This window comes from Leptomonas pyrrhocoris (genome assembly GCF_001293395.1).
Source record: "Leptomonas pyrrhocoris isolate H10 chromosome Unknown, whole genome shotgun sequence".
NCBI classification, from domain to species: Eukaryota; Euglenozoa; class Kinetoplastea; order Trypanosomatida; family Trypanosomatidae; genus Leptomonas; species Leptomonas pyrrhocoris.
The window spans coordinates 265,950-289,884 of record NW_015438388.1 but is presented as its reverse complement, the minus strand read 5'-3'; the positions used below and the strand labels follow the sequence as shown (position 1 = coordinate 289,884).

The following is a 23,935-nucleotide window of genomic DNA, read 5'->3' as shown; positions in this document are numbered from 1 at the left end:
TTGCGACGACCAGTCCAACAGTAGCGAGAACACGCTTCTCGAAGGTGCACCTCTCGCTGGGTTTAATGCACGACAGTGAATTACATAACGGATAGTGCAATGGGGGATACATAGAGAACAGGAAGAAGAAAAAGGAAAACCATCAAATATGTACATCAGAGCGCACAGGTGCGCCGTTAGACTTCAAAACGAGCCACAACCCCGCAGTAGACGCCTTTACATCCCACAATTACACAGGCACACCGAACCTCGCCGCCTCTTCGATACAGAGACATTAGATACTCTTCACTTCGTTGCTCAGCACGTCCACATCACCGGTGAAGTCCGTCACCGCCTGCTGCAGCCGCGCAGCCGAGCGTCGAAGAAGTTCTTAATCCATAGTTGTGCTCTGTCCAACAGCTGCGTCAGCGGCTGACGAGCGGCGGGCTCAATCACGTAGCTCAGCGGTGCGGACGCGTTGGTGGGTTGGCTCTTCGGGGAGATGCGGAGGGTGCGCATGAGATCCACCACGCCGTTCTCCGTCAACGTTTCCTTCGCTCGCTGCGGGATGATCATGTCGTAGGGTTCGTTGCGGCGGGTGAGGAAGTGGTTGCGGGCGTTGTAGAAGAGGTCCTCAAACAGGCTGCACATTGTCTCCTTCTCCTGGCATAGGCGGTCCCGCGACTCCAGCACGATCGCCGGCACGCCCGTCCAGTCAAAGGCCTCTTCCTGCACCACACCTTTGGACATACTTGCCTGCTGGCTGTCGGCAGCCTCGGTGGTGTGTGCGGTGGTGCTCGCGTTCGCCTCCGCCCTGACCGAGTCCGCCTTCTTCGCCGTCTTCATGTACGTCTCGTAGAACATCTCGTCGTTCGTCAGGCGTAGATAGGCCTCATCCGCGTTGCGCAGAAGCGTGTCCTCGTTGAAGGCGGAGCCGGCGTCGCTAGGCTCGGCGAAGTTGGTGATAAGGTTCACCGGCATCTCGCTCGGCGTGTCGCGGTCCGACACCCGCAGCGAGCCGCACCACAGCAGCCACAGACGGTCGCGCTGGTCCGCCTTGAAGTAGAGCACCATGCGGGTGATATACTTGTGCTCCGTGTAGTAGAAGTGCTGCACGATGTTGCCACACAGCTCCTTCACCTCCACCGCGATGTTGCCCGAGACGCTGCCCTCGTCACTGAGAAAGGTCGGGCCGTCGTAGGTGACGGTGGTGGAGAAGGGGTCGCGCTCGGCCCGCTTGCGGTCGAAGATGCGGTACTTGTTGGTGCGGCGCTGCACCATGCACACGCGCGGGCTCCACACGGCCTTGATGACGCTGTTCTGGTAGCTTTTGGGCATGATAAACTTCTGCAGGATGCCCCCAGGCTTGGTCTTGCGGGCTAAGAAGGCACCCAACGTGTCCTTGTTGAACACTTCCACCAGCGTGCTCACACCGTCGTCCCCCTTGTCGGAGTCCACCTCCGTTGTGCAGAGGTAGCTGGCCGCGATGGGGGAGCTGTCGGTGAGGTCCTGCGTAAAGCCCTGCTCGATGGTGTTCGCGTCCAGTTCCTTGCCTTGTTTGCGCACCACCTCATTCGCCTTCATGTCCGTCGTGTACCACCCGCGTGGGAAGTTGTGCTCGAAGACGACGGTGTCGGGGATGCGGATGCCGTGGCAGGCCTTCATCGTCTTGGGGTTTCGCTTCGCCAGGATGTTGTACAGGCCGGTCACCACGTCATCCCCCTCAAGGGGGTGGTTCTTCATCCACGTCTGGTCCTTCTGCACGCGTGCCATGAAGACGAGCGTGGCGTTGATGGCCTTCTTTGTGTAAAGTGTGCTTGGAAGATGCTAGCTGAAATGGCCGGCGTGAATCACAGCTGCCGTGTTGCGTGAAATCTGCAGAGATGTGCCGTGCAAAGTCGTGGAGCGACGCTTACTTCGTGCTGTGGATAATGGAGAAAACAAAGGCCGTAAATGAAAGTTGCGTTGTATGGAACAGAGGCGCGGGTGAGAGGAAAGGAGAGGTGAAGTACGGAGAGGGCAAAGACGGTGTGGGGGGAAGACAAAGGCGGCACACACACACCCAAAAGCACGACCTGTGAAAGGAGCCGGAGAAGACGGAAAACAGCAGGCTGATGTCGCGCCTGCCGTGAAGGTTTATTCAATAAAAGGATGAAACACAGACGAGAGAAAAACAACGTCTTTTACCCCATTACACGCATTTCGCATTTAATTGGATTCTATTGCAATAACACCGTCGAAACACTGCGGGGTACGACCTCTACACCACACCAGCGCTTCATTCATTTGCGCACAACATGCCTTTAGTCGCGCCAGGTCACGTGCACCTCATCGGTGCGAAAGCGCTGGGTAATCGTGGCGTCCGCCATCGTTGTAAAGGAGCCACTGAGAAACTGCAGCACACCGGCGTAGGCGATCATGCACCCATTGTCGATGCAGTACCGCTGGTCCATGTCGAAGCAGCGACCGCCGCGCTCCGCTGCCATCTCCCGCATCATCTCCTGCAGTCGCTCGTTGCACCCAACCCCGCCGACGACGAGCACGTCGGATGCCTTGACCTGCGACATGGCGCGCTCCGTCACCTCAATCAGCATCGCAAAGACGGTCTCCTGTAAGGAGAAGCAGATGTCGTCCGCGTTGAAGGTTTCGTTTGGCGGGACGGGGACGTTTGTCAGCGGCTGGGCCTTGCGCCTGCGGTCGGGGAGGTCGCAGACGCCCCTCTCGGTGAACTGTGGGTGGCGCACCAGCTGTTCCACGTAGGAGAGCAGCCCGCTGAAGGACATGTCCATCCCTTTCACGGTGTAGGGCAGTCGGATGTACACCCGACCCTTCTTGGCCTTCTGCTCGATGTTGTAGCCGGGCGCCGGGTCGTTCGAGATGCCGAGGAGGCGCGCCACCCGATCGAGGCAGTTGCCCACAGCAATGTCGATCGTCTCGCCAAAGATGCGGTAGCGGTGGTCGGCATAAGCGATGACTTGCGTGTTGCCGCCACTCACGTACAGCACCACCGGGTTCGCGCTCTGGGTGACGACGCGGCCCATCTCAATGTGTCCCACGCAGTGGTTCACCCCGACCAGCGGTTTGCCCCACAGGAGGGAAAGGGCTTTGGCCACCGTGCACCCCACCGAGAGCGGAGCGCCCATGCCGGGGCCTTTGGTGTAAGAGATGACGTCGATCTCCGCCGGGGCCACGCCGGCCTCCTGTAAGGCACGCTGGACAAGCTGCAGAACGTGCTGGGAGTGGTGGATGGCAGTTTCACGGGGGAGGAAGCCGGTGCCAGCGGGCGTGATGTACGTCTCGCGGACGTTCGACAGCACCGCTCCGGTCTGGTCGACGACGCCGACGCCGATCTTGTTGGCGCTGCCTTCGATGCCCAGAGACAGCGATCGTGTCATGAGGGATGTTGCCTTCACATAAACTGCCAAGAATCTGTAAAAGGAAGTACCTTCCGGGAGTACAAAGAGGAGGTGAGAAGAAATGGAAAGAGAAGTTGCGAAGAACACTTCAACGCGAGGGGAACGCGTGGCAGTGAAATGAATGGAAGGAAAGGTTGCTGAAGGTGGCCCAAACGCTCGATTTATGCTGCGTTAGCCACCTCGGCACGCAGTTGGCTTCTGTGACGCATCAAAGCAGCAAACAAGTCGACCAGATCCTCAGGACACGCGACACCTTTCGCTTCCCATTTTCTTTGCTTCTTCTTTGTGCAGTAATGGTGACTATGCCGTCAAAATACTGCTCGCCGTGACACACAAACATACTCGCACGCTCCACTCCTACCTTTCTCACTTGCTCAGCTACCTGTTCATACCAAGATCCTCCCGTGCGATGGCGGAAATGAGCTTCCGCTTCGCCTCGTACTTTTTCTGCCGCTCGCCGTGCCACTTGCGGCGTCGGATGGACGCGGCCGCAGGGGAGTAAAGCGCGGTGGCACGTTGATAAGGGCACACATCGTGCTCGTTGCGGGAGGCAAACGCCGACGAGTACGCGATGCTGTCTGCGTAGTGCTGCCGCTGCAGCTGAAAGCCACGTAGCGTGCGACGAAGCATTCGGTTCGTTTCTCTTACGTCTGAGGCGAAAAAGTGCAATGACGACCGTTGTCACCGTTTGGGGTGAATGGGGAGAACGCGCCGGGTCAAGCGACGCGACGGCACAAATGGAGAACGGATTCAGAAGCTGGCGAGTATAGAGAAGTCGCTCACCCTCAAGAGTGACCAGACAGGAAAAGCCCGCGTGATAGCAGATACCTGCGAGGCAGATAAGCGCCGTCCGAAGACAAGAGCGCGGATTTCAGACGGCAGGTGGTTTCCTCGCGACGCACTGGCAGATACTAAGCCAGCCGCACGTACGAGCGGAAGTACTCCTGTAATGCCGGTCGTAAAAAACCAGGTACAGACCAAACGCAGCTTTCGTCGCTTCATCAACGGCAACAACACACACAGGCAGAGAACAGAAAAACACACGACTGCGAGACAAAGAAGTCCGAACGCAAAACACCAACAAAAAAATCGATTGGCGCAATCACCATAAACCTCTACCGTTTCCACCTAGTACAGATACTGCGGCTCCGGATCGGCCACCTCGTGCCGCTTGTGCACCAGCACGAGAGCCAGCGACACCGCCAGGAACGGGATGACGAGCGTGTACTTGATGGCATCCATGAAATGCATGTTGAAGCTGAGCGGGATGGAGTCAGTAAAAACCTGCCCGTTGGGCAGGGTCAAGATAACGTTCAGCGAAGAGTACACGCGCTCCAGCGGCGCGCGAATCTTGAGCGTGTGCGTGCCTGGCGTGCTAAACACCTGATGGTGCACGCGGATGCGCGTGCCCACGACGATGTCTACGACGTAGCGCTGCTGTGCGACTCCCTTGCGTGCGTCATAGATGGTGATTTGTAAGGTCATCGTGTCACCCTGGATGTTGCGCACAGCGCGGAACGCAGGCTCGATGAAGACGCCAACGTAATTGCCGCTCGCGCTGCACCCGTTCACGCCCTTTGTCTTGCTGGGCCACGCATTCATCGGCGAGTACGGCGTGGCCGTCTCAAACAAGTAGACGCCGCCGTTGATCGTCGTCACGAGCAGGTCCATCTGCCCGTTACCTGAAATGTCGTCCGCCAACACCATCGAGGACGACTTCTCGTCAATGTCGATGGTCTCCACGCAGCCGGAGGTTTCCCGCACCAAATACACGCGACCGTCATGCGACGGCACGACGATGTCGACGCCTTGGCTGAAGATGATGCCGTCGAGGTTGAGGAGCAGCGCCGGGGCCACGATGGCGCCGCCCGTGACAATCGGGAAGGACGGCAGCGCGGTGCCGTTGTTGCCGCTGAGGGCGTAAATGAGGCCGGAGGTGGTGCCAAAGACGACGTCCACCACGCCGTCGCCGTCCACGTCGCCAAAGGTCAGGCGATCCGCAATGCCGCCCACCACGTCGGCCTCCCAGTTGGCGCTTCCGGTGGAATTGTAGCACCGCACCTTGCCCTCCGTATCGCCGATGCAGATGTCCAGCTTGCCGTCTCCCGTGACGTCCTCGGCGGTGGGGCTGGCGGAGAGCGGGCCGAGAAGCACCGGCCACCCGTCCAGCGCACCACCGTCCTGCGTGAAGCCGAACAGAAATCCCAGCGTGGTGCTGACGTACACCTCCATCTGCCGATCCTCGTCGGCGTTGATGACGAGCGGGGTGCTGAGGCCGTACGCCACGTTGGGGCCACGCTTCGTCGAGGCGTGCAGGACACGGGCCCAGCGTGTTCCGCCGGTCACCAGGTTCATGCACACCACTGCCGTCGCGACGTAGTCGTCCAGGTTAATGTCGCCCGGAAACTCCTTGCGGTGGCGTGCCACCACCTCTGCGCTGAAGAAGTAACTCACGTGCAGTATGACGTCCAAGTCGTTGTTGCCGTCCACATCCGTGACCACCGGCGTCGACAGCAGGTGCGCCTCCACCTCGATCTCGTCCTCGCCAATCGTGATGTTCTTCACGGGGCGTAAGTTGCGTCCGCCAAAGTCGTTCGTCTCTTTCTCCATCTCCGCGGCGCGGTAGAGCTCGGGGTGGAAGAGCAGCGACAGTGACTCCTTCGCCTCCGGGCTCAGGTGGCTGGTGGGGCCGATTTCGTTCTTCGCGTCATTCCACCGCACCTCCGCGCGGTCCTCATCGAAAAAGCCCGTGTCAAAGCGGACGTCGTCGTCCACGAAAAAGTTCGCCTCGTCCTCCACTCCTTCGGTTTTAACGGGCGTCTCTCCGTCGGGCACGCCCCCCACACCCACCGCATCCGCATCTGCCGTCTGCGCCTGAAAGCCGTTCCGTTGCCGCGCGGATGGGTGGAAGCGTTGCTGGCGCAGCTGCACGACGTCCACGAAAAGGTCGTCCATGCGGCGTGCACTCATGATCTCCTCGAGCACCGCCGCGTTATGAATCGGGGTGCCGGGCTTCACGGTGGCGGCCTCCCGCGGTGGAAGTTTGTCCTTCACCCAGTTCTTCTTCATGGCCAGTGGGGGTACCTTCAGGTACCCCTGCACTCTGCCGTCCGCACCGAAGATCACAAGCTCCCCCGTGTAGAGCGCCACCAGCCAGTCCACCTGGCCATCGCCGTTGAGGTCCACCGGAAGCGGGCTCGCGTAGGTCTTCATGCGGGGATGCATAAACGGAAAGCCGGGAACGTCCTCGCCGGTGGAGCCGTCCAGCGCCTCGAGGAACTGCGAGAAGGTGGGAATCAAGATTTCCCTGCGGCCGTCGTTCCCCAGGTCGACGATGCGAGGTGTCGCGTACACGCTGCTGCCAACCCGCGCCGACCACTCCAGGTTAATCCCAGCGAAGCATTTAGAGGTGGCGTTTGGCTTGAGCGTCTGCGCCTGCGCTGCCATAACCCAGAGAAGTGCGCACAGCACAAGACACCTCCACTTGGGTGTCATGATGAAGGCTGGTCTTGGGGAAAAATGATGATACAAAAGAGATGCTTCAATGAGACTAACAGAGCGCAGAAGAAGAACGCACGACTACAGCGAGACGTGGTAGTACGAAAGATGTATAAAGAAGTATAAATCTTCCCTTTGAAAGTTCACGTAAGAGGACGAAGGAAAGAGAGAACATGATTTTGCGTGTTGTTGTGAAAACAGAGAGAAGTGCAGCAGGCTAATAAATTGGGCGTTTTCCACTCCCGAGCTTCGCGCACGGAGATGTGTTCCGATAAACACACACCGTTAAGTTCAAAATAATAATAATAATATTAATAATAATCAGTAGATGTGCTCTTTCCGCTGTCTCCCACGTTTACAGCAGTCCTCAATTCAGCCTGTCAAGACCTGCTTCCAAAACAGAATGCGTCGTTCTACATTTCCACTTCTTATCACTGAGCTTGGTCGTTTGCCGCAGGTTCTCCCAGCGGATTCCACAGCGAAGACGGGATGGCGGCCAGGTCGCTCAGCGATCCTTAAGGTGCGCAAAGCTCGGCGTGGGCATCGCCTTCTCTAGTACCTCGGCGGGGAGCTGCTTACCGTCACCGATGGAGGGCAGCTGGCCGGCCTTCATTCCCTTGAGGTACGGCACCGCGTAGGTTCCCAGCCAGGACCACAGCACCATAAACACGATAAACATCTTCCACGGGTACACTCGCAGCTGACCCAGTCGCTCCTTCCACGGGAGTGTGCGGTTGCGCTCAATGCGTTGCCGATCCTTCTGCAGTGCGTTGAAGAGGTCAAAGCGGTCCTTGCCCTTCTTCTCGCTGCTCACCGCGTGAATTGTCGACCGCCGCGGTGCCACCTTTGGCTTTGCCATGCGTCGACCGCAGCATCGCAGCATGTTTGCTGCAGCTACAAACGCTTTTGTTGCCCAATCGTGAGAAAGAGAATCAAAGGTGGAGGCGGTGTCTGCAGCCTTTCTGTGTAGCGCCTCCTACCAGAGCCGTTGGGGAGAAGAGTGTGGAAACGCACGAGGAACGCTGAAATCCCAAAAGCAAAGCAACCAGCAGCAAGATCGGTCATCTACGTGAAGAATCCGATGATAAAGCCCATTGCGGGGGCGAGGATATCTAGGCGTGCCGGTACTTCTCTAGGAATTGAGAAGAGGGCATCACAGGGCGAAATGGCAAAAGGCAGCTCCGCCTGCATCTGCTGCAGAGAAAGTCCATGCTCGGTTTTTAGGTCCCAGAAGTTGCTGTTTCATTTGCCGTTGCTTGAGCGCACAATGAGAACGGAGAGGTGAAAGAAAAAACCGTACAAGTACAGAAAGGTTTGAAGAAAAGAAACACAGTACATACGAAATGCGGCCACAGAATTGATCTACGTTGTGTCCAACTGGCACGTTCGCCCACTCCATACAAACCCAAAGTGCGCACCTCCCCACACCAATCCAACGGAACATCCGTTGCAAGACAATCATCATCACGACTTGCACTCTGCTGTTACCGTCATCATCGCAGATGCAACTACACATCTGCGTGCGAGAGAGAGAGGCGGAGAGGCGGAGCGCAGCACGACATTATGCGTTTGTGCCAAGACGGCGGCTCTGCGAAGAGGGAGAGCGCACGTGCGACGCCACGTACTGCCGCATCTCATGCTTCCACTTCAGAAGCTCCTCCGCTATTTTGCCGTTTTCCTCGATGAGGTGGTCGCGCTCCTCGGCGAGCCGCGTGCACTCACTCGTCAGGCGATCATTTTCGTCTGACAGCTGCTGCAAATCGCCCACCATGCCCTCCGCGCCTACCCCGCGGCCAACGGCACCCGCAGCGCCCCACTGGGTCACAGAAAGCGCCTCCTGCATTTGTGCGATTTGCCGGGCGTGTGCGTCTTCCTGTGCCATCATGTCCTCCAGCGTGTGCGAGAGCGCGACGCACTGCTGCTCCGCCTTCTCGCGCAGCTGCTCCGACTGGCCAAAATTGGCCAACATTCGCTGACACTCTTGCTGGTAGTATTCAGAGGTGTGGTGCAGCTCCTCGACCTCCGCCTCCAGCCGCGACGCTTCCCTCTCCGCCTCCTCCCGCGCCACGCGCTCGTTCTGCAACTCCTCGCGGAACTTGCGCACGCGGCTCTCGGAGTCGGCCCCTGCCGCGGCGGCGTACCGCGTCTGAGCTGCCCGACTCTCCTCCTCCGCCCGCCTGAGTCGTTCCTCCACCTCCGCACGCCGGGCCCTCTCCTGCTGCAGGGCCCGCTTTTGGTCCTCTTTGACGGCCTCCACGGTGCGCCGACTGCGCTCCGCCTCCCGCTGCTGCTCCTCCGCCTGCTCCTTCAGCCTGTCCTGCATGACCGCCTGTGACTGCTGTGCCTCGCGCAGCTGGGCAGCCTGCACGCGGTCTTTGTCCGCCAAGGCCCTCCGCAGCTGCGCCACGTCTTGGTTCAGCTGCTCCATCCGCTGCTCAAAGTCGGCGCGGTCACGCCGCGCCGCATCGTTGGCCCCTGCGGCCTGATCCAACGCCTGCCGCTTCGCCTCCGCCGCCGCCGTCACCTCACCACGAAGCTGTTCGTTTAGAAACTGAAGATGGTCGCGCTGTCCTTTAACTTCCTCGAACAGCGCCAGGGCCCGCTCCGTCTTCTCGCGCTCGTTGGCGATCTTCTCGTTGCACTCCGCCTCTGCCTCGCGGTGGCGCTGCTCCATCGTGTTCACGTCGTAGAGCAGCGCCTGCAGCTGCGTCTTCACTTTCTCCACCTCCCGCTGCTTGTCGCTGTAGAGTTGTTTGTACTGTTCGGCAGAGGATTGGTAGCTCTCGCACTGCTCCGCCACCTCTCCCGCCTCGCGCAGGGTCTCCTTCCTCGCCGCGTGGGCCTCGTCGAGCGCACGCTGAAAGGCGACCTGCTTCGTCTCGAGGTTTTTGCGCAGCATGTCCACCGTCAGCTGCAGCCGCACCGCCTCGGACGCGTCCGCGCTGCCCTGCACGCCGCGCAGCTTTTGATTTTCGCGACCGAGGAAGGCGACCTCGTCCTGCAGACGGGCGTTCTCCTGCTGCAGACGCCGCACCCGCGGGTCCGTGGAGGTCGGCGGGGACATCGGCGCAGCTGCGAGTGCCCCCCTCCACGGACTGGGCTGCCGACTGCCGCCGCGGGGGGCGGAGTTGCCCAGTCGGCGGTGCTCCTCCAGCCGCAGCTGGGCACGGATCAGCAACTCATCCGCTGCCGTCTCGGCCGGTGCGGGGCGCAGCCGCGATGGATCCACCAAGTCCGTGCTTCCGCTGGCCCACAGCTGCGAGCCGCCAGAGACAGGTGGGCGTTGCGCGGCGGGTGGTGGTGGGCGGGCCGGCTGCTCCTGCTGCTGGTGTGGCTGCACCGGCAGCACCTGCTGCACGAAGTCTTCGCTCTCGTGCTCGGAGTCTTCAGGCCCGTTGAGGTACTGCGGAGTGTGGGGAGTGTCGATACCGTTGCCGGTCATGCGAGGGGTGTAGGCACCCGAGGAAGGAGCCACTGCCGCTGGTGATGGAGGGGCGCCGTTCAGGAGCGGAGTCGGCGGCGTCGGCTCCGCGACCTTCTTTGAGTGCGCGGGACGCTCCAACGGGGCAGGGGCAGCCGGGTAGGCGGGCACCGCGGCCGCCGGCGGAGGGGACGCAGAGGCGACAGGAGCTGCCTCCGTCGTTTTGCTCGTCGGGACGGCTTCCGATGCGGCTGAATGCCCCGCAAGCGCGGACGGCTGCTGCTGAGCCGCCTTCACGGCCAACCCGGTCCCTACGGTGGGCGGTGCCTTCCTCTTCGCCTTCACGAAGTTTGCCGGCGGCGCCACTCCGGCTGGCAGATGCTTGACCGGCAGGGAGACGGGTGACTGCGGTGCCTTCGGTGCGGGCGGTGCGGGGGCGCGCCTGTGCTCCGAGTTCTGCGACTTCTCGTGGTCCGACTCGAACGAAATGCTGTCCGACTCGTCCGTTGTGGTCTTGAAGCTGAGGGTGGGCATCGTCTTCTTCGTCGGCACCCCATCCCCGAACTCGGGGTCGCTGTCCGTGTCCACCTCATCAAAGCGTTTGATGCGCGGCATCGTGCAGGCGGTATTTGGTGGCTCGAGGGAAGGAGACGCAGATGTGCCTTGTACGCCACCGCAGACAACCTTTGAGTGTGTGTGAAACAATCAATCAATCAAAATGAAAATCACTTCGATAAGCGGCGCCGCCAAAGCCGTCAGACAGATCAAGGCGGGACAGAAGCGGTCCACGTGTCTCGCAGGTGGAGGAAAGGAGTCGGATTATTGATGCGTTGGGCCACAGGCAGTATTGAGATGAAGGGTGTGGCACTCGCTGCGGTAGAGGGTAGAGGAATAAACGTTGGCTTACGATGTGGCGACAGCCTTGACTGACTTGACACGACTTCCTCGTAGGCGCACAACACTGCGTGAAGGCAGCAGGATCTGCTAGAGAAAAGACAAGACGACTGAAGACAAAGTAGGATCAGAAAAAGCGAAGTGTGCACGACCGGTGTTTCCTAAGAGATATCGCCAAGGCCCGCGAGGAGCTCGTCCACTGCAAGAGCAATCACATGAATCATAACCGTATTCATATTTCACTGGAATGCGGTAGGTGTCGGAGTCTACGCTTTATCGCCGCCGAAGTGCGGAAAGAAAGCAGTGGTGATACGCTTTGGCTCGTCTTTACGGAAGAACAGAATGCCAAACTTGCAACGTGCAACGACGCCGTACTCGACAAAGGAGTCCCCCATTCGAAACGAGTGCAAAGAGACGCCGAAAGGGGAAAAGGGAAAAAGAAAAAAACGCAGTAGGCGCTGGAGCCGCTGCGGTGCATGTGTGAAACGGCTAAAAATACAACGCATGCGCAACATACACATAGAATGAAGCCGCAACGCCTCTTTTTGTTTTACAGTGGAATCACCGGTGTGTGCGTGACGGGGTCGCGGCTGCGGTACAGCAGCACGTAGGCGATGTGCGCCTCACCCACACCGCGCAGTCGCTTCACGTCCTCCTCCGACACGGCGGCGACATGCTCGTCATCGTAGATCAACCACGTCTTCGCCTTCTTTCCCCAGTAGACGTAGTGCCCACCATCCGCGCTGCGGCCCTTATGGGAGATGACGCCGCACAGCTCGTAGTAGCCGCTCTCGTTCTGCAGCGTCAACGGCACCTTCTCTTCCTCTGCCTTTTCCGCCTGCGCAGGTGGCTCGTTCCTTTCAGTGCGAGGACGGCGGCGCTTCTCCAGCTCGCGGTCGCGGCGCTCACGGATCACCTCCCGCTGGGGCTGCTGCGCCGCCTTGAGCGCCTCCGTTTCGACGAGCGAGGTGTCGAGGATAATCGGAAAGCTGATGGGCTTGAGGATCTTCGCCTTCTTTTGGATGTCGTTGCGCCACGAGAAGCGCACCATGTGCACAAAGACGTACTCCGGCAGCTGGCTGAGCTGACTGAGGCGCGTGAACTTCGCCTCGTCGTTCTGCAGGGCAGCGTTGGGGGCGGTGAAGTGCTCGTCGAAGGCGCGCTCTAGGCCGGCCTCCAGCGTCTGCACCTCGCCCGTGATGTTGCACGACAGCATCGTGAAGGGCACCTCCGATTCTTTGCCCTTGTCCGCCGTGTCGTCGGTGCAGGTGAGCGTTTGATGAAGCGTGCCGGAGAACAGGTGGGCGTACTTCGGTGGCAGCACGGCGCTGATCGCCTGCAGGAGCAGGTTCAATACCTCCTGCGCGTCCTGCTGCATGAAACCACCGTGCTCGTCGCGCTCGCCAAAGGTGGGGTTGGTCTGCACGAGCGTCGTCCACAACTGCAAAGGGACAACGGCCTCTTTGGCTGCTTCCAGGGACTGCAGGAGCGAGCCGAGCTGGCGCAGCAGCACGTTGTCGCCACGGTGGGAGGCTAGGGTCTCGCGGATTTCCGGGATGCTGCGCAGCATCTGCAGAGCGGAGTTGAGGTAGCACGTGTTGGCGATGTTCCTCAGCCCGTTGGAGGTGGCAGTGCTGGCCGTGTAGCCGCCGGCCTCATTCGCGTCCACCACCGCCGCCTGCACCGTCGGCACGGCCGCCGCGCTCTCCGTCGAGCCGATCAACATGATCGTCTTACCCGCAGCGAGACCGGCCTCGCTCAGCGTTGCGTCGTCCTTGTTCATGGACGGCTTCAGCCCCATCAGCTTCTGCTTCTCCACCGGCACGCCCGTCTTGTCCTTCAAGGCCTCCTTAAGCGCCGCGATGGTGCTGCTCAGGTCGACCTCCACGATCAGGATCTCCTTGCCCCACTTTACTTTGAGCTCCATCATGGTGAGAATAAAGAAAAATAGGTTCCTCCTTCCTATTGTGAGTGCGTGTGTTGGAGCGTATGAGAATGAGGTGAGGTCAGCGCCGGTAGCTTACGCCCAGGGTATACGGAGGACTTCGAGGTAATAAAACTTATGACTTGCTGCGAAACAACACCGTTGATGCGAGAACGTGTTCAAGCCGGAAGAGGAATTAGCGGGATTTGAAGGGAGGGAAAAGAACGGAGAGACAACGCGAATGCAAAGTGGCAAATAACATATGAAAGCCGCTGCATCGTTTCCTTTTGTTTTGCGGCTCGAGCAGTTCGAAGAAGTGTAGCTCGAAGAAGGTGCGTTTTATTCCCTTTCAAGCACACCGATAATGTTTAATATCAGGTGGAGAAAGGGAGAAGCAGAACGAGAGTAAATGGCCCGCTTCCGAGTCTTTTTGACTCACGTGTAGTTGGTCCGTCGTGTGAAGGGGAGCGGGCGGCGTACTAACACCGACAGGGGACTCCCCAAAACACCAGTGGAAGTCTTCCGTCCGTCCAGCACGACAAACAAACGGCGACCTGTGATCTGACTCAAGAGAGAAGAAACAGAACCTGCTCCTTGCAGGTGCTCCTCATCCGCTGCGTAGGGGGATCCGGTGAGTCGGGGAGGCACTCAAGTTGGCGCCGCAGCAGCGTGCAAATGACGCTCTTGCACTGCAGCGCGTCCCACGGGACGGCGCGGTACCACTGCGTGTCGGCCGTGCGGATGTGCCGCTCCACATCTTTCCGCCGCATCGCCCCATAACTCCACGAGGCAAAAAGCGGTGACGCGCCGTTCCGCGGCATCACACGCAGCCACCGAAACGCCAAGTCGCTGCCCACCACCGTGCTGTTCACATTGACGGCGCGCAGCACGAGGAGCAGGACAATGTTGAGGACGTACTCGGATGCGCAGTTGTGCTGCAGGAGGGAGACGACGCTGAAGTCCTCTGGTGTGGCGTCGCGGCGCTGCAGCGTGCTCTCCTCCCGCACGAGATACACAAACCTCGTCAAGTCCTCAACCCTTCCCACCACGAGGCCGTGCACGTCGATTTTCCGCCGCACCATGTCTGCCATGTTTTGCACATACGCGCGCAGGCACAGCTGATAGTCTTTCATACAATTCTGGAGAGCCGGCTGCGTGTCGCATCCAACGCGTGCACCGTAGAGCGCCGCACTCATGAGGACTAACCCGTCGCAGAGGTCCCACTGCCGCTTCTTTCCCAGCCGCTCCCATTCTGCCAGCACCCACACCGAGAAGAGGGACTCGAGCGCCTCTTTGAGAAACGCAAAGGCGCTTGGGACGGACGTCGTCGAGTACGCCGCCTCGAAGGAGCGCCGCACGACGTCGCGCAGCGAGTCCGCCTGCGTGATGCACACACGCGGTGGCACGAACTCCGCCCAGCGTGTGTGCCCAATGCGTTGGGTGTGCGGGTGCTCGGCTGCGGCGACCAGCTTCAACATTCTGCGGTAGAGCGAGTGGGCGAGCTCCTTGTTGATGGAGTCGCTGCTGCCTCTCATCGCGTGCAACGAGCGAGATGATCCAAGAAAAGCAGGAAAGCGGATGGAAGAAGGAGACGAACGATACGTCAACAACTGCAAGCACACCACATCAAAAGTGAGTTGTGAGAGAAACGAATACCGTGGAAAGGTCGGGGCAGCAGCTACCCTTCTTTAAGTAGTCAGCATGGGAAAGGAAAGGCTTTGTAGCGCCGCTGGCATTGAAGAAGCAAAGCATGCGTAGAAGGAAAGGAAGCAGCGGAGAGAGACAGAGAAATGTGAGAAGGACATCTGTGTGGGCGTGTGGGTGTGGAAGATTACGAGAAGGATGACGGAGCCATCACCGTGAAGAGAGGCGAAAGCTCAAGCGATATTCACTGCGTGCAATTCTTCATGATAGGGATTCTCCATGACGGTAAACAACGGCAGAAGTGAGACGGCGCCAGCAACAATCGTCACGGGTGCAGTGAGCAGCTGTGCGTCCATTCGATTGGTTATTGTTGTTGAGTGCAGAGTGAAAGAGAAGTAGAAACACACACAACAGAGAACGCCACAAAAAAACAGGGGGAAGTCAAGAAGGGTTTTTTAGCTCCTCCACGTGCGTGTCACAACAGAGGAAGAAGACCACATCGCTTTAGTTACGCCCGTCGAGGTGGAAACAGAAGACGCCAGTTGAGCACAAATACTTGGGGGAGCACCACAATAAACGAAGCAAATACGTGCCTCTACGCAGCAGGTGTGGCAGACAAAGAAGGAAACCTTTAAAAAAACATCGGCAACAACACCGCCCTTTACCCTAGCAAAGATAAGGTAGAAAACGTCAAAACACACATATTGGGATACCGAGAGTCTCACAAGACAACACTTTAGCAACAGAAACAAATCTTGGTGGTCACCGCCTGTTTAAGATATATCGAGTTATCCTTTTACTTACAGCGGGCCGGTCCCCAGACGCGGCAGGATCGTCATGGACATCAGCTCCTGGAAGAGCAGCTTGCAGGCGTACGGCATGAGCACCTGCGAGATGCGCGTGTCGTTCTCACACCCCTTGCACTGGTAGCGGTTCAGCTTCGTGTCGGCGACACAGATGGTGCCGCAGAGGTTGCACACGTGCACCGTGTAGTAGTCGCTGACGCGGAAGAGGCGCTCGCGCAGCCACTGCGAGGCCCCGTAAGACAGCATGCAGTCACGCTCCATCTCACCAAAACGCAGACCGCCCTCGTGTGCGCGGCCCTCCGTCGGCTGGCGCACCAGCGGCTGCAGCGGTCCACGTGGGCGGGCGTGAATCTTATCCCCGGACAAGTGCTTTAGGCGCTGGTAGAAGGTGGGGCCGAAGAAGATAAGGTGATCCAGCGGGAGGCCGGTGTGGCCGTTGTAGAGGCACTCGTTTCCGTAGCGCTGCGACTTGAGGGCGTGCAGCGCCTTGCCGAAGTCGTCCACCACGACGGAGCAGAAGGGCGTGGCGTAGACCTCGCCGCCTTTGTAGCACGCGACCTTGCCCGCCAGCGTCTCGATCAGGTGGGCCACCGTCATGCGGGAGGGAATGGCGTGCGGGTTGATGATGAGGTCGGGCACCACGCCGTCGCGGTTGAAGGGCATGTCCTCCTGGCGGAACTGAATGCCGTTCGTGCCCTTCTGCCCGTGCCGACTGCAGAATTTGTCACCGATGTTGGGGATCTTGATGGTGCGGATCTTCACCTTGGTGAAGCGGTCGCCGTTGTTCATGGTCAGCATCACCTTGTCCACCACACCCTTCTCGGTGGTGCGGGAGGTGATGCTGGCGTCGCGCTTAGTGATTTTCGTGTTGCCGGTGGTCAGCTTCTCGAGGTCCGCCTCGGGCAGCGGGATCGTCTTGCCCACCACCACGTCGCCACCGAGCACGCGCATGCCCGGCTTGATGAGGCCGTCCGTGTCCAGCTTGGAGTAGTCCGCGCGCTTCACGTGGCACACCTCGCGGTCCGGGTTCTCAAAGGTCTCCAGAGTGTCCCGCCGCTGCCGTTCCTCCTTCGCCTTGAAGGAGCGCCAGAAGGCGCTGCGGAAAAAGCCGCGCTCGACGGCGGAGCGGCTCATAATGATGGAGTCCTCCTGGTTGTAGCCGCTGTAGCACGAGATGGCCACCACGGCGTTGTGCCCGGCGGGCAGGTCGTTGCTGTGCATGTACGACATCGCCTTTGTGCGCACTAGCGGCTTCTGCGGGTAGAAGAGGACGTGCGCGGTGGTGTCCATGCGCATGTGGAAGTTCGAGGCGTAGATACCCATGGCCTGCTTACCCATGGCCGACTGGTAGGTGTTACGTGGCGACTGGTTGTGGTTCGGGTAGGGGATAATGGACGCACAGATGCCGAGAATCATCGACGGGTCCATCTCGCAGTGAGAGTAGTAGTAGTTCTTCTCCACCTCGTTCGGAGTCATGGCGATGAGCAGCGAGTCCTCCTCCTCACAGTCGATCAGCTCCACGTACCCCTTCTTGAGAACCGTGTTCCACGAGATCTCCTTCTTGCCGCCGACCTTCTCGGAGACGAAGAGGTCGCGCATGCCGGACTTGCGCAGCTTCAGGTGGCAGTTCTCGACGACGAAGAGCGGGCGGAGGCAGCGGCCCGCGTCGGAGAAGACGCGAATCTCGCGATCGCGGATATCGCGCACGATGCTGACCTCGTTGCTGAGCTCCCCGTTGCGGCGGCGGGTGCGCAGATCGTGCAGCAGTCGCTCCGGGTTGCGGTCCACGCCGATCAAGGTGCCGTTAACAAAGACGCGTGCCACGCGCACGTCGGCGGTGTCCTCCAGCCCGATGGCACGGATGCTGTCGATGCGGGCCTGCACCGCCTGCACCACCTCCGCGTGGTCGGTGCCGCGCGACATGAGGCACATCAACGCGACGTTCTTCAGCAGGCCGATCGAGCCGCCCTCGGGCGTCTCCACGGGACAGATGTAGCCCCACTGCGTGCAGTGCAGGTTGCGCGGGCGGGTGGCCTTGCTGGAGGCGGCGATTGGGTTTTGAATGCGCCGCAGGTTGCTCAGCGAGGAGGAGTAGGTGAGCCGGTTCAGCGTCTGCGCCACGCCGGTCTTGATGGCACCCGTCTTCAAGTCGCCGAAGTTGCCGGTGGCGAGGCAGCGTCGCAGGCCGTCGGTGATCAGCTTGCTGTGGATGATGCGGCCAAAGCTGAAGACTCCGCGAGGGTTGGCGGCGTGGTCCTGCAGCGTCTTGATCATCTCCTTCCGCACCTGCGCCAGGAAGGTCTGTAGCTGTACCGTCAGCAGGGCACCCGCCACGTCAATGCGCTTGTGGCCGAGGAAATCGCGATCCGTCTCCTCGTGGCGGCCCAGGGCGACCAGCAGCAGCTTGTGCACCATGTAGCCCATGTAGAGGCACTTGGTGCGGTTGGCGGACGGGTCCGTGCCCATGTGCGGGATCAGGTCGCGCATCAACAGACTCTCCGCCTCACGCTGGAGGTTCGCCATGGAGTCCTGCTTGCCCAGGCGACGCCCAATGTAGCCGAGCGCGTCCTCGCGGGTGAAGATTTGCAGCGTGCTCGCGTCGCTCATCGAGCCACGCAGCAGCTCCAGCATCGCCGTGTCCTTCAGGTCCGGCACCACCGTCTGCAGAATTTCCTTGTCCGCCACCATGTCCAGCGCACGGAAGAGCACAAAGAGGGGGATCGTCTCGTCCATCTGGGCCACGCGGCACATCAGGTTCTCAAAGCCGCTGCCGGGGCCTTTGTTCTTGTACTGCATGATGATTTGCAGCGTGCGCGGCTTGTTCAGCGAGCCCTCAACGATCGACTTCACCTCACACAGTAGACCCTTCTGGCGAGAGAAGGTGTAGACGTGGTTGGCGGCCTGCCGCTCCTGCGCAATGAGCACCTTCTCCGTGCCGTTGACGACAAAGTAGCCACCCTGGTCGTGCGGGCACTCGTTGAGCCGCGGCAGCTCGTCCTCGTCCTTGCCGCTGAGGTTGCACCGCATGGATTTGAGCATGATAGGGATGCGGCCCAGCTCCACGTTGCGCAGGAAGGTGTCGTGCGGGGTGTCGGCGTGCGGGCGGTAGAGCTCCACCCCGAGGGTCACCTGCGCCTGGGCGTCGTAGGTCATATCTCGCAGCCGGCACTCATTCGGGAAGAGCGGCGGCAGATTTCCTCCGGCAAAGTAGGAGTGCGTCTGGTGCGACGGGTTGCCGATGAAGACGTCCTGCAGGACCAGTCGAGGCTGGTCGCGCTCCTCCTCCATCGCCATGCCGGGATCGTACTGGTCATCCTGGCGTGGGATGACAGCCATGTTCTCGATCATCTTCGGAATGCGCATGAGGAAGTCATTGTAGGAGTCGAGCTGCTGGTGCACCAGACCCTTCTTGCGAAAGAAGGACGAGATGACCTCCCAAATATCCTCGCTGTCGAGGTCATCGTTTAGGTTATCGTCGTCGTGGTCGTCGACCGCCTCGGCGTCGTCCGCCTCCAGCAGCACGTCCGGGTCCTCCAAGTCGAGCAATTCGTCTCTTGCCATGTCTGAGAAAGTGCGTGTGTGTGACGATGACGGCGAGAGAAGTAGGTGCCTATAAAGCCAACGAATAAAAGGCCTGCTGTACTCGATGAGCAGCGCAAAAAGCCACAACCGGCTGACGGAAGAAAGCAGTTCTTATATCTGGTTGAGCAGCGTCAACACTGAAAAGAAAATGTGTGGAGAAGTGACAAAGAAGGAGAGCCAAATAGAGATCGATTGATTAGTGCAGAACACGGCTTGAGGGAGTTCTCGAAGCGATGGAAAGCTCTGTCCAAGGCAAGTAGAAATGGACAGGAAAGACACAGACCCCATCGCAGACATTTGGAAAGTGGATAGAGGCACCGCTTACGTTTTAGCCGAACTACGCGTATTTTGCCGTGTCAATGAGTGGAGCGGGACCACACTGTACAGGATTTGTGAAAAGCACTGACAACAACGACCACGGAAGCTACTTCTATGTAAAGATAGTGAAATGGGGGAAAGAAGGCCATTCGCCCCCCCCCCCTCCCCCTCCCTCCTCCCCCCATCAGCTCTCCTCGACCTCTAATTGAGACATGAGGCGACCCACCTCACGCTGCAGCGTTTCCACTCTGGAGCGCTCACTGTTGTGCAGATTCGCTTCAACGAGACGCGCCGTGCGCTCATGATCGGCAATGCGCTGGACTGTGGCAGCCACCTTCGCCTCTAAATCAATTGCGCGTCCATCTAGTTCGGCAACCTCCTCTCTCAGAGCCTGCCGTTCTTTTTCACGTAGAGCTTTACGTCGCTCAAAACCCTGCCGTGCATCGTCCAGCTGCTGAAGCCGCTGAAGATTGCTGTGGGCAGTGCTTTGCAGCTGCTTCGCCGATGCTGTGCGCAGCACTTCCAGTTTTTCCCTCTCATCCGATAAAGCGGCCAAATCGCCTTGCAGCGCAGATTCGGAGGACTTCAGCAGCACCTCCTCGCGACAGAGATGGTGCAGCTGCTCCATCAACGCCGTCTTCCGTCCCATCGAGGCCTCCATGTCTTGTTGAGTCTCCCTCTCCAGCAGTCGCACTGCTGCCGCCTCCACCGTGCACTTGGCATCCCACGCGTGCAGCATGCGCATGCGCTCCTGTACACGGCTCCACGTCAGCGGGGCTCGTGCTGCAGAAAGCGCCGGCTCCGAGGAAGAAGAGGAGGTACTTGGTGAAGGTGAGCGTGCACTGGGACTGGAGGGTGAAGGGGAAAGAGAAGGCTGCTTAGAGAGTGGCTTGCCAAGCACCGCCTTCTCACGCCTCATCGCGGCTTTGATGTCCGCAATGCGCTGCTGCTGAGCCGCGAGGCCAGGGCCTACACCGTGGGACATTGAACTCTGAAAGGGTGCAGTGGAAGTAGAGAGCGTCTCTGCAGCCGAAAATTGCCTGAGCAGCATTTGAGATGGAAAAACAAGAGACAAAAAGAAACGGCGAGAGGTACGTTTGTGGAAGACCCGATAGCGCGAGATACTCAAAGGAGGCGCGGCTTTTCGTTTCGTGTTCGCTTCCTAAGCCACACGTTGATGCAGCGGGCCAGGGCGAACACACACACGGACCTTTTGCATGGGGCGGAACTGTGGCGAACACGAGAGCCCCCAGAAGGCGTTCAATACGAGCAGCACAACTTCTGTGTCGCTTACCACGCTGATCACTGTTTCTGTTTTACTCAAAAATAAGCGGAGGCACACGTGGGTGCGAGCATCAGTATTATATATTTGAATGACCGAGCTGCAGCGACGGTCACAGCTGTGCAGAACGGGTAACGCAGCAAAGGTGTACAGCGCAAGACAGGCATCCACCATGCCAATGGCTAATTCGCTTTGGAGGGCGAGTCACTAAATGAGCCGGAGCGGTGCAGCTGCGATGTGTCCAGCGCGTCGTAGAAGTCTTCGTTGCTGCGGTCGCGACGAAATATGGGGAACGACAGGTTCTTCGCGGTGGTGGGCGGCATGCGCTGCTGCGCCACGAAGAGCTCCGAGTCGGAGCTCTCCATATCGGACGGCGACGACTTCGATGGCGCCAAGAACCATTTCCAGTAGACATACCCGGCAATGACGAGAATGGTGCCTACGCTCATCGTGGCTGAGATGCCGAAGAGCACGGCGACCATGACCAGAAAGGTGGAGATGGGGTAGTCCGACAGCCACCGCGCGACGCCGGTGAGCTGCACCGTGGACAGAAACACCATGCGAGACAGCTTCACCCGCGCCGCCGACGTCAGCTCCGGCAGCTGGTAGAGCGAAAAGTTCATGGCACGTAGCCGCGGCTGCAGCGTCAGTGGGGGCGTGAAGCGGTGGTACACGTCCAGCACCACCGCCACCTCGCGCGCAGGGTTGATGGGCGGAAAGGCGGCGTTGTCGCGCTGATGCAGCGAGCTCATCAGGTACTCGTACGCGCGCACCGGAGGATAAAAGCAGAGCCGCAGCGTCTTCTTGAAGAGCACAACCGCAAAGACCTGAGAGGGTGGGCCGGTGCGCATGGCGACGGACGTGCTCTTCGTGAAGAGAACATCGTACTGGTGCAGCGGCTCCATCGACTTGGCATCCTCGGAAAACAGCATGGAGGACTCGAGGATGAGGGAGACTTCGCGGCCGACGTCCTCCTTCGCCAGGACGATCTGCATCCGAGCCGTGTACTCGCCCCTCGCGTTAAACATGGCGGGGCCCATTTGAAAAAGGCTCTCGAAGTTCACGCCACCATTGGGGGAGAAGACCTCGGAGGACGCCGCCGATCGTGGAACGTACATCGTGGTGGAGGCGAGATGGCTGTTGACGAAGTAGTTGAGGAGGGAGAACTTCGTGTCCACCAGCTGTCCAATGCGCTGCTCTAGCAGGTGGGTCGGGTCGGCGGGGGTGCCCATGGAGGCGATGAGGGCCCGCGTTTCCTTGTCCGGCAAGAAGAACTCCTTCAGCGCGTTGTCCGCCGGGAGGTGCCGCTGCCAGTCGTCGCTGTGGAAGGGAAGGGCGTTGAAGTGGAGGGGGACAACGGTGGTGCCAGGCACGTTGGCGAGAACATAGCGACGCACACCCGCAGCGCCGGCCACCGACGACACAAAACACCCGGAGAGATCGGTGACGAGGACTGCGCACACCACTAAGACGACACTGCAGAATAGAAAGCCGCGCAGGACATAATAGCGGGAGGTGTCGATGATGGCGTGCACCTTGGTGCTTCCGCTCTCGTAGCTCGCCTTTGCTTTCGAGGAAACGGCCGCCTGCACCACCTGGCACTGCAGGACGCCTTCTTGGTACAGGGCCCGCACACACTCCATCGCGGCTTGGAAGGCACTCGGATTGGACGGCACCTCACCGTCAGGTTGGGCAGTCGAGTCCATCATACGTGCAGAGGCTTTACAAAAATAGCGCCGTACGCTGCAGGCGGAAAAGGAGAAGAAAAAGAAGGCAGCAAATGAAGAAAATCCCTCTTTCTCACCTCTCGCAAAAAAAAAAAAAAACGTCGTGTTAGCGGCGATAGAGGGTGGACGGATGTGGGCTGTGAGATTTCGAAAGCACGCAAATGCACGGCAGGTGAGAAGAGATGTGCAGCAGACGAATGATGTGGCAAGCGAGGAGCGCTACGCCGCGTCGCCTTCTAAGGCCGCTGTGTCCTATTGCGAAGGTGTGATCTTCGACGCTCACGTTTTCTACTTGCGATTCGGTTCACGCAGCGGGCGACGGTGCGGGCACAGACGGTGGAGGTACGAAGAGGGGAGGTGGTGGCGCAGCAAGGAGAGCGGGAAACCACGGAGCGCTGTGAAAGGGCCTCTGGGGAAGAAACAACAACAACACGCCCTTCTCTACAGAGAGCAGTGAAGATGTGCCCGCAGCTTTGCAGCGGAGCAGCGACTATTATGTCGTCATAAGTTCTTTTTTTTATTACTATTATTATTGGTGTTGGTGTGGACCGCCTCAAATGTGAATTCACACGCACACACACACACACACGTATATATATGGCAAAGCAGTGAGAGAGGCTTACTTATACAACTGCTACGCACCAGCGGCAATCAGCTCCGCCAGGTTTTGCACACGCGCCTTCGACACTCTCGCGTGCACGAGTAAGGCATAGCTGTACACGCGTAATGTGTCCGATGGAATGGTGGAGACGGCGGCCTTCCAGTGGGCCAGCATCATCTCCTTCGAAGTCAGCTCTGCTAACACATCCCGTGCGAGGAGTTCCCATGTGCGCCTTACTGGATCATCAGCGGTCGTGAAAGCAGCGTGGAAGATCGACACGCCCTCGCGATACAGTTCATGCTCCATCACAAGCAGCTGCGTTGCGAGCTCGAAGTCTTCCTCGAGCTCCCTCTCCAGAGTGAACTGCGCGGCGATGTGCGCCAGCGTCTGAAGTCGCTGCGTCCGCTTCGCCATGCGAGGCAGCAAGGCGGCCCATCGAGAGGGGAGAAGCTCAAGGTACTTTCCCTGAACTGTGCCTTCTAGGTAGCCGAGAGCCTCCTGCATGTTTGACGTTGCTGTGAGCAGAGAAAGAAGGAGATGAGAAACGCGATGCGAAGCGGAGGTGAAAGGGCAGACGGGAGAGAGCCGGAAAAGAACTGCAGCATCAACAATGAGACGAGAAAGCGCATACGAGCAGCTGGGAAAGAAAAAGCAGTGCCTACGCCGTGTTTGTCGATCACAGGCAACCAACTGACGAGCGGTTCCTATTCTACTGCGTTGAAACATCGACTGCGGTGCAGATAAGTGCGTTGTGTCCCTCTTCCCCCACGTTAACGTCTTTAATTCATGGATTTCTTAAACGAATCGCAGAGATTAAACATCAGATTCTTATTCGCATCTTCA

General features: G+C 59.2%; 12 protein-coding genes across 23 annotated transcripts; all 12 read right to left on the bottom strand.

The window, feature by feature from the left end:
• Positions 1-327: 327 nt before the first annotated feature.
• Positions 328-1,903, bottom strand: ABB37_09572 (hypothetical protein; the record flags this gene model as incomplete). 2 transcript variants are annotated; one of them, XM_015809130.1, is made up of 1 exon in its annotated part: positions 328-1,903. In XM_015809130.1, the coding sequence occupies exon 1, from the start codon at positions 1,750-1,752 to the stop codon at positions 328-330; it is 1,425 nt and encodes a 474-aa protein (XP_015652450.1). In that variant the 5' UTR covers positions 1,753-1,903. The 2 variants fall into 2 exon arrangements, with proteins under 2 accessions (XP_015652450.1, XP_015652451.1); XM_015809131.1 differs by having other exon boundaries at positions 328-1,896.
• A 379-nt stretch (positions 1,904-2,282) lies between these two features.
• Positions 2,283-3,426, bottom strand: ABB37_09571 (putative O-sialoglycoprotein endopeptidase; the record flags this gene model as incomplete). Of its 2 annotated transcripts, none has more annotated exons than XM_015809128.1 (1): positions 2,283-3,426. In XM_015809128.1, the coding sequence occupies exon 1, from the start codon at positions 3,372-3,374 to the stop codon at positions 2,283-2,285; it is 1,092 nt and encodes a 363-aa protein (XP_015652448.1). In that variant the 5' UTR covers positions 3,375-3,426. The 2 variants fall into 2 exon arrangements, with proteins under 2 accessions (XP_015652448.1, XP_015652449.1); XM_015809129.1 differs by having other exon boundaries at positions 2,283-3,410.
• Positions 3,427-3,773: 347 nt separating this feature from the next.
• Positions 3,774-4,047, bottom strand: ABB37_09570 (unspecified product; the record flags this gene model as incomplete). The annotated part of the gene is made up of 1 exon (XM_015809127.1): positions 3,774-4,047. The coding sequence occupies exon 1, from the start codon at positions 4,023-4,025 to the stop codon at positions 3,774-3,776; it is 252 nt and encodes an 83-aa protein (XP_015652447.1). The 5' UTR covers positions 4,026-4,047.
• A 476-nt stretch (positions 4,048-4,523) lies between these two features.
• Positions 4,524-7,028, bottom strand: ABB37_09569 (putative mitochondrial FG-GAP repeat protein, putative,intergrin alpha chain protein; the record flags this gene model as incomplete). 3 transcript variants are annotated; one of them, XM_015809124.1, is made up of 1 exon in its annotated part: positions 4,524-7,028. In XM_015809124.1, exon 1 carries the CDS (start codon positions 6,888-6,890, stop codon positions 4,524-4,526), a length of 2,367 nt encoding a protein of 788 aa, XP_015652444.1. In that variant the 5' UTR covers positions 6,891-7,028. The 3 variants fall into 3 exon arrangements, with proteins under 3 accessions (XP_015652444.1, XP_015652445.1, XP_015652446.1); XM_015809125.1 differs by having other exon boundaries at positions 4,524-7,023; XM_015809126.1 differs by having other exon boundaries at positions 4,524-6,976.
• A 370-nt stretch (positions 7,029-7,398) lies between these two features.
• ABB37_09568 (hypothetical protein) lies at positions 7,399-7,871 on the bottom strand (the record flags this gene model as incomplete). 3 transcript variants are annotated; one of them, XM_015809121.1, is made up of 1 exon in its annotated part: positions 7,399-7,871. In XM_015809121.1, exon 1 carries the CDS (start codon positions 7,774-7,776, stop codon positions 7,399-7,401), a length of 378 nt encoding a protein of 125 aa, XP_015652441.1. In that variant the 5' UTR covers positions 7,777-7,871. The 3 variants fall into 3 exon arrangements, with proteins under 3 accessions (XP_015652441.1, XP_015652442.1, XP_015652443.1); XM_015809122.1 differs by having other exon boundaries at positions 7,399-7,857; XM_015809123.1 differs by having other exon boundaries at positions 7,399-7,798.
• A 583-nt stretch (positions 7,872-8,454) lies between these two features.
• On the bottom strand, positions 8,455-11,320 carry ABB37_09567 (hypothetical protein; the record flags this gene model as incomplete). Of its 2 annotated transcripts, none has more annotated exons than XM_015809119.1 (1): positions 8,455-11,320. In XM_015809119.1, the coding sequence occupies exon 1, from the start codon at positions 10,927-10,929 to the stop codon at positions 8,455-8,457; it is 2,475 nt and encodes an 824-aa protein (XP_015652439.1). In that variant the 5' UTR covers positions 10,930-11,320. The 2 variants fall into 2 exon arrangements, with proteins under 2 accessions (XP_015652439.1, XP_015652440.1); XM_015809120.1 differs by having other exon boundaries at positions 8,455-11,300.
• A 438-nt stretch (positions 11,321-11,758) lies between these two features.
• Positions 11,759-13,280, bottom strand: ABB37_09566 (putative ubiquitin hydrolase; the record flags this gene model as incomplete). Of its 2 annotated transcripts, none has more annotated exons than XM_015809117.1 (1): positions 11,759-13,280. In XM_015809117.1, exon 1 carries the CDS (start codon positions 13,136-13,138, stop codon positions 11,759-11,761), a length of 1,380 nt encoding a protein of 459 aa, XP_015652437.1. In that variant the 5' UTR covers positions 13,139-13,280. The 2 variants fall into 2 exon arrangements, with proteins under 2 accessions (XP_015652437.1, XP_015652438.1); XM_015809118.1 differs by having other exon boundaries at positions 11,759-13,276.
• Positions 13,281-13,698: 418 nt separating this feature from the next.
• On the bottom strand, positions 13,699-14,863 carry ABB37_09565 (putative mitochondrial hypothetical protein; the record flags this gene model as incomplete). 2 transcript variants are annotated; one of them, XM_015809115.1, is made up of 1 exon in its annotated part: positions 13,699-14,863. In XM_015809115.1, exon 1 carries the CDS (start codon positions 14,665-14,667, stop codon positions 13,699-13,701), a length of 969 nt encoding a protein of 322 aa, XP_015652435.1. In that variant the 5' UTR covers positions 14,668-14,863. The 2 variants fall into 2 exon arrangements, with proteins under 2 accessions (XP_015652435.1, XP_015652436.1); XM_015809116.1 differs by having other exon boundaries at positions 13,699-14,850.
• Positions 14,864-15,576: 713 nt separating this feature from the next.
• Positions 15,577-19,303, bottom strand: ABB37_09564 (putative DNA-directed RNA polymerase II subunit 2; the record flags this gene model as incomplete). The annotated part of the gene is made up of 1 exon (XM_015809114.1): positions 15,577-19,303. The coding sequence occupies exon 1, from the start codon at positions 19,141-19,143 to the stop codon at positions 15,577-15,579; it is 3,567 nt and encodes a 1,188-aa protein (XP_015652434.1). The 5' UTR covers positions 19,144-19,303.
• A 363-nt stretch (positions 19,304-19,666) lies between these two features.
• On the bottom strand, positions 19,667-20,524 carry ABB37_09563 (hypothetical protein; the record flags this gene model as incomplete). 2 transcript variants are annotated; one of them, XM_015809112.1, is made up of 1 exon in its annotated part: positions 19,667-20,524. In XM_015809112.1, exon 1 carries the CDS (start codon positions 20,465-20,467, stop codon positions 19,667-19,669), a length of 801 nt encoding a protein of 266 aa, XP_015652432.1. In that variant the 5' UTR covers positions 20,468-20,524. The 2 variants fall into 2 exon arrangements, with proteins under 2 accessions (XP_015652432.1, XP_015652433.1); XM_015809113.1 differs by having other exon boundaries at positions 19,667-20,507.
• Positions 20,525-20,946: 422 nt separating this feature from the next.
• ABB37_09562 (hypothetical protein) lies at positions 20,947-22,784 on the bottom strand (the record flags this gene model as incomplete). 2 transcript variants are annotated; one of them, XM_015809110.1, is made up of 1 exon in its annotated part: positions 20,947-22,784. In XM_015809110.1, the coding sequence occupies exon 1, from the start codon at positions 22,471-22,473 to the stop codon at positions 20,947-20,949; it is 1,527 nt and encodes a 508-aa protein (XP_015652430.1). In that variant the 5' UTR covers positions 22,474-22,784. The 2 variants fall into 2 exon arrangements, with proteins under 2 accessions (XP_015652430.1, XP_015652431.1); XM_015809111.1 differs by having other exon boundaries at positions 20,947-22,781.
• A 341-nt stretch (positions 22,785-23,125) lies between these two features.
• On the bottom strand, positions 23,126-23,609 carry ABB37_09561 (hypothetical protein; the record flags this gene model as incomplete). The annotated part of the gene is made up of 1 exon (XM_015809109.1): positions 23,126-23,609. The coding sequence occupies exon 1, from the start codon at positions 23,594-23,596 to the stop codon at positions 23,126-23,128; it is 471 nt and encodes a 156-aa protein (XP_015652429.1). The 5' UTR covers positions 23,597-23,609.
• Positions 23,610-23,935: the final 326 nt, after the last annotated feature.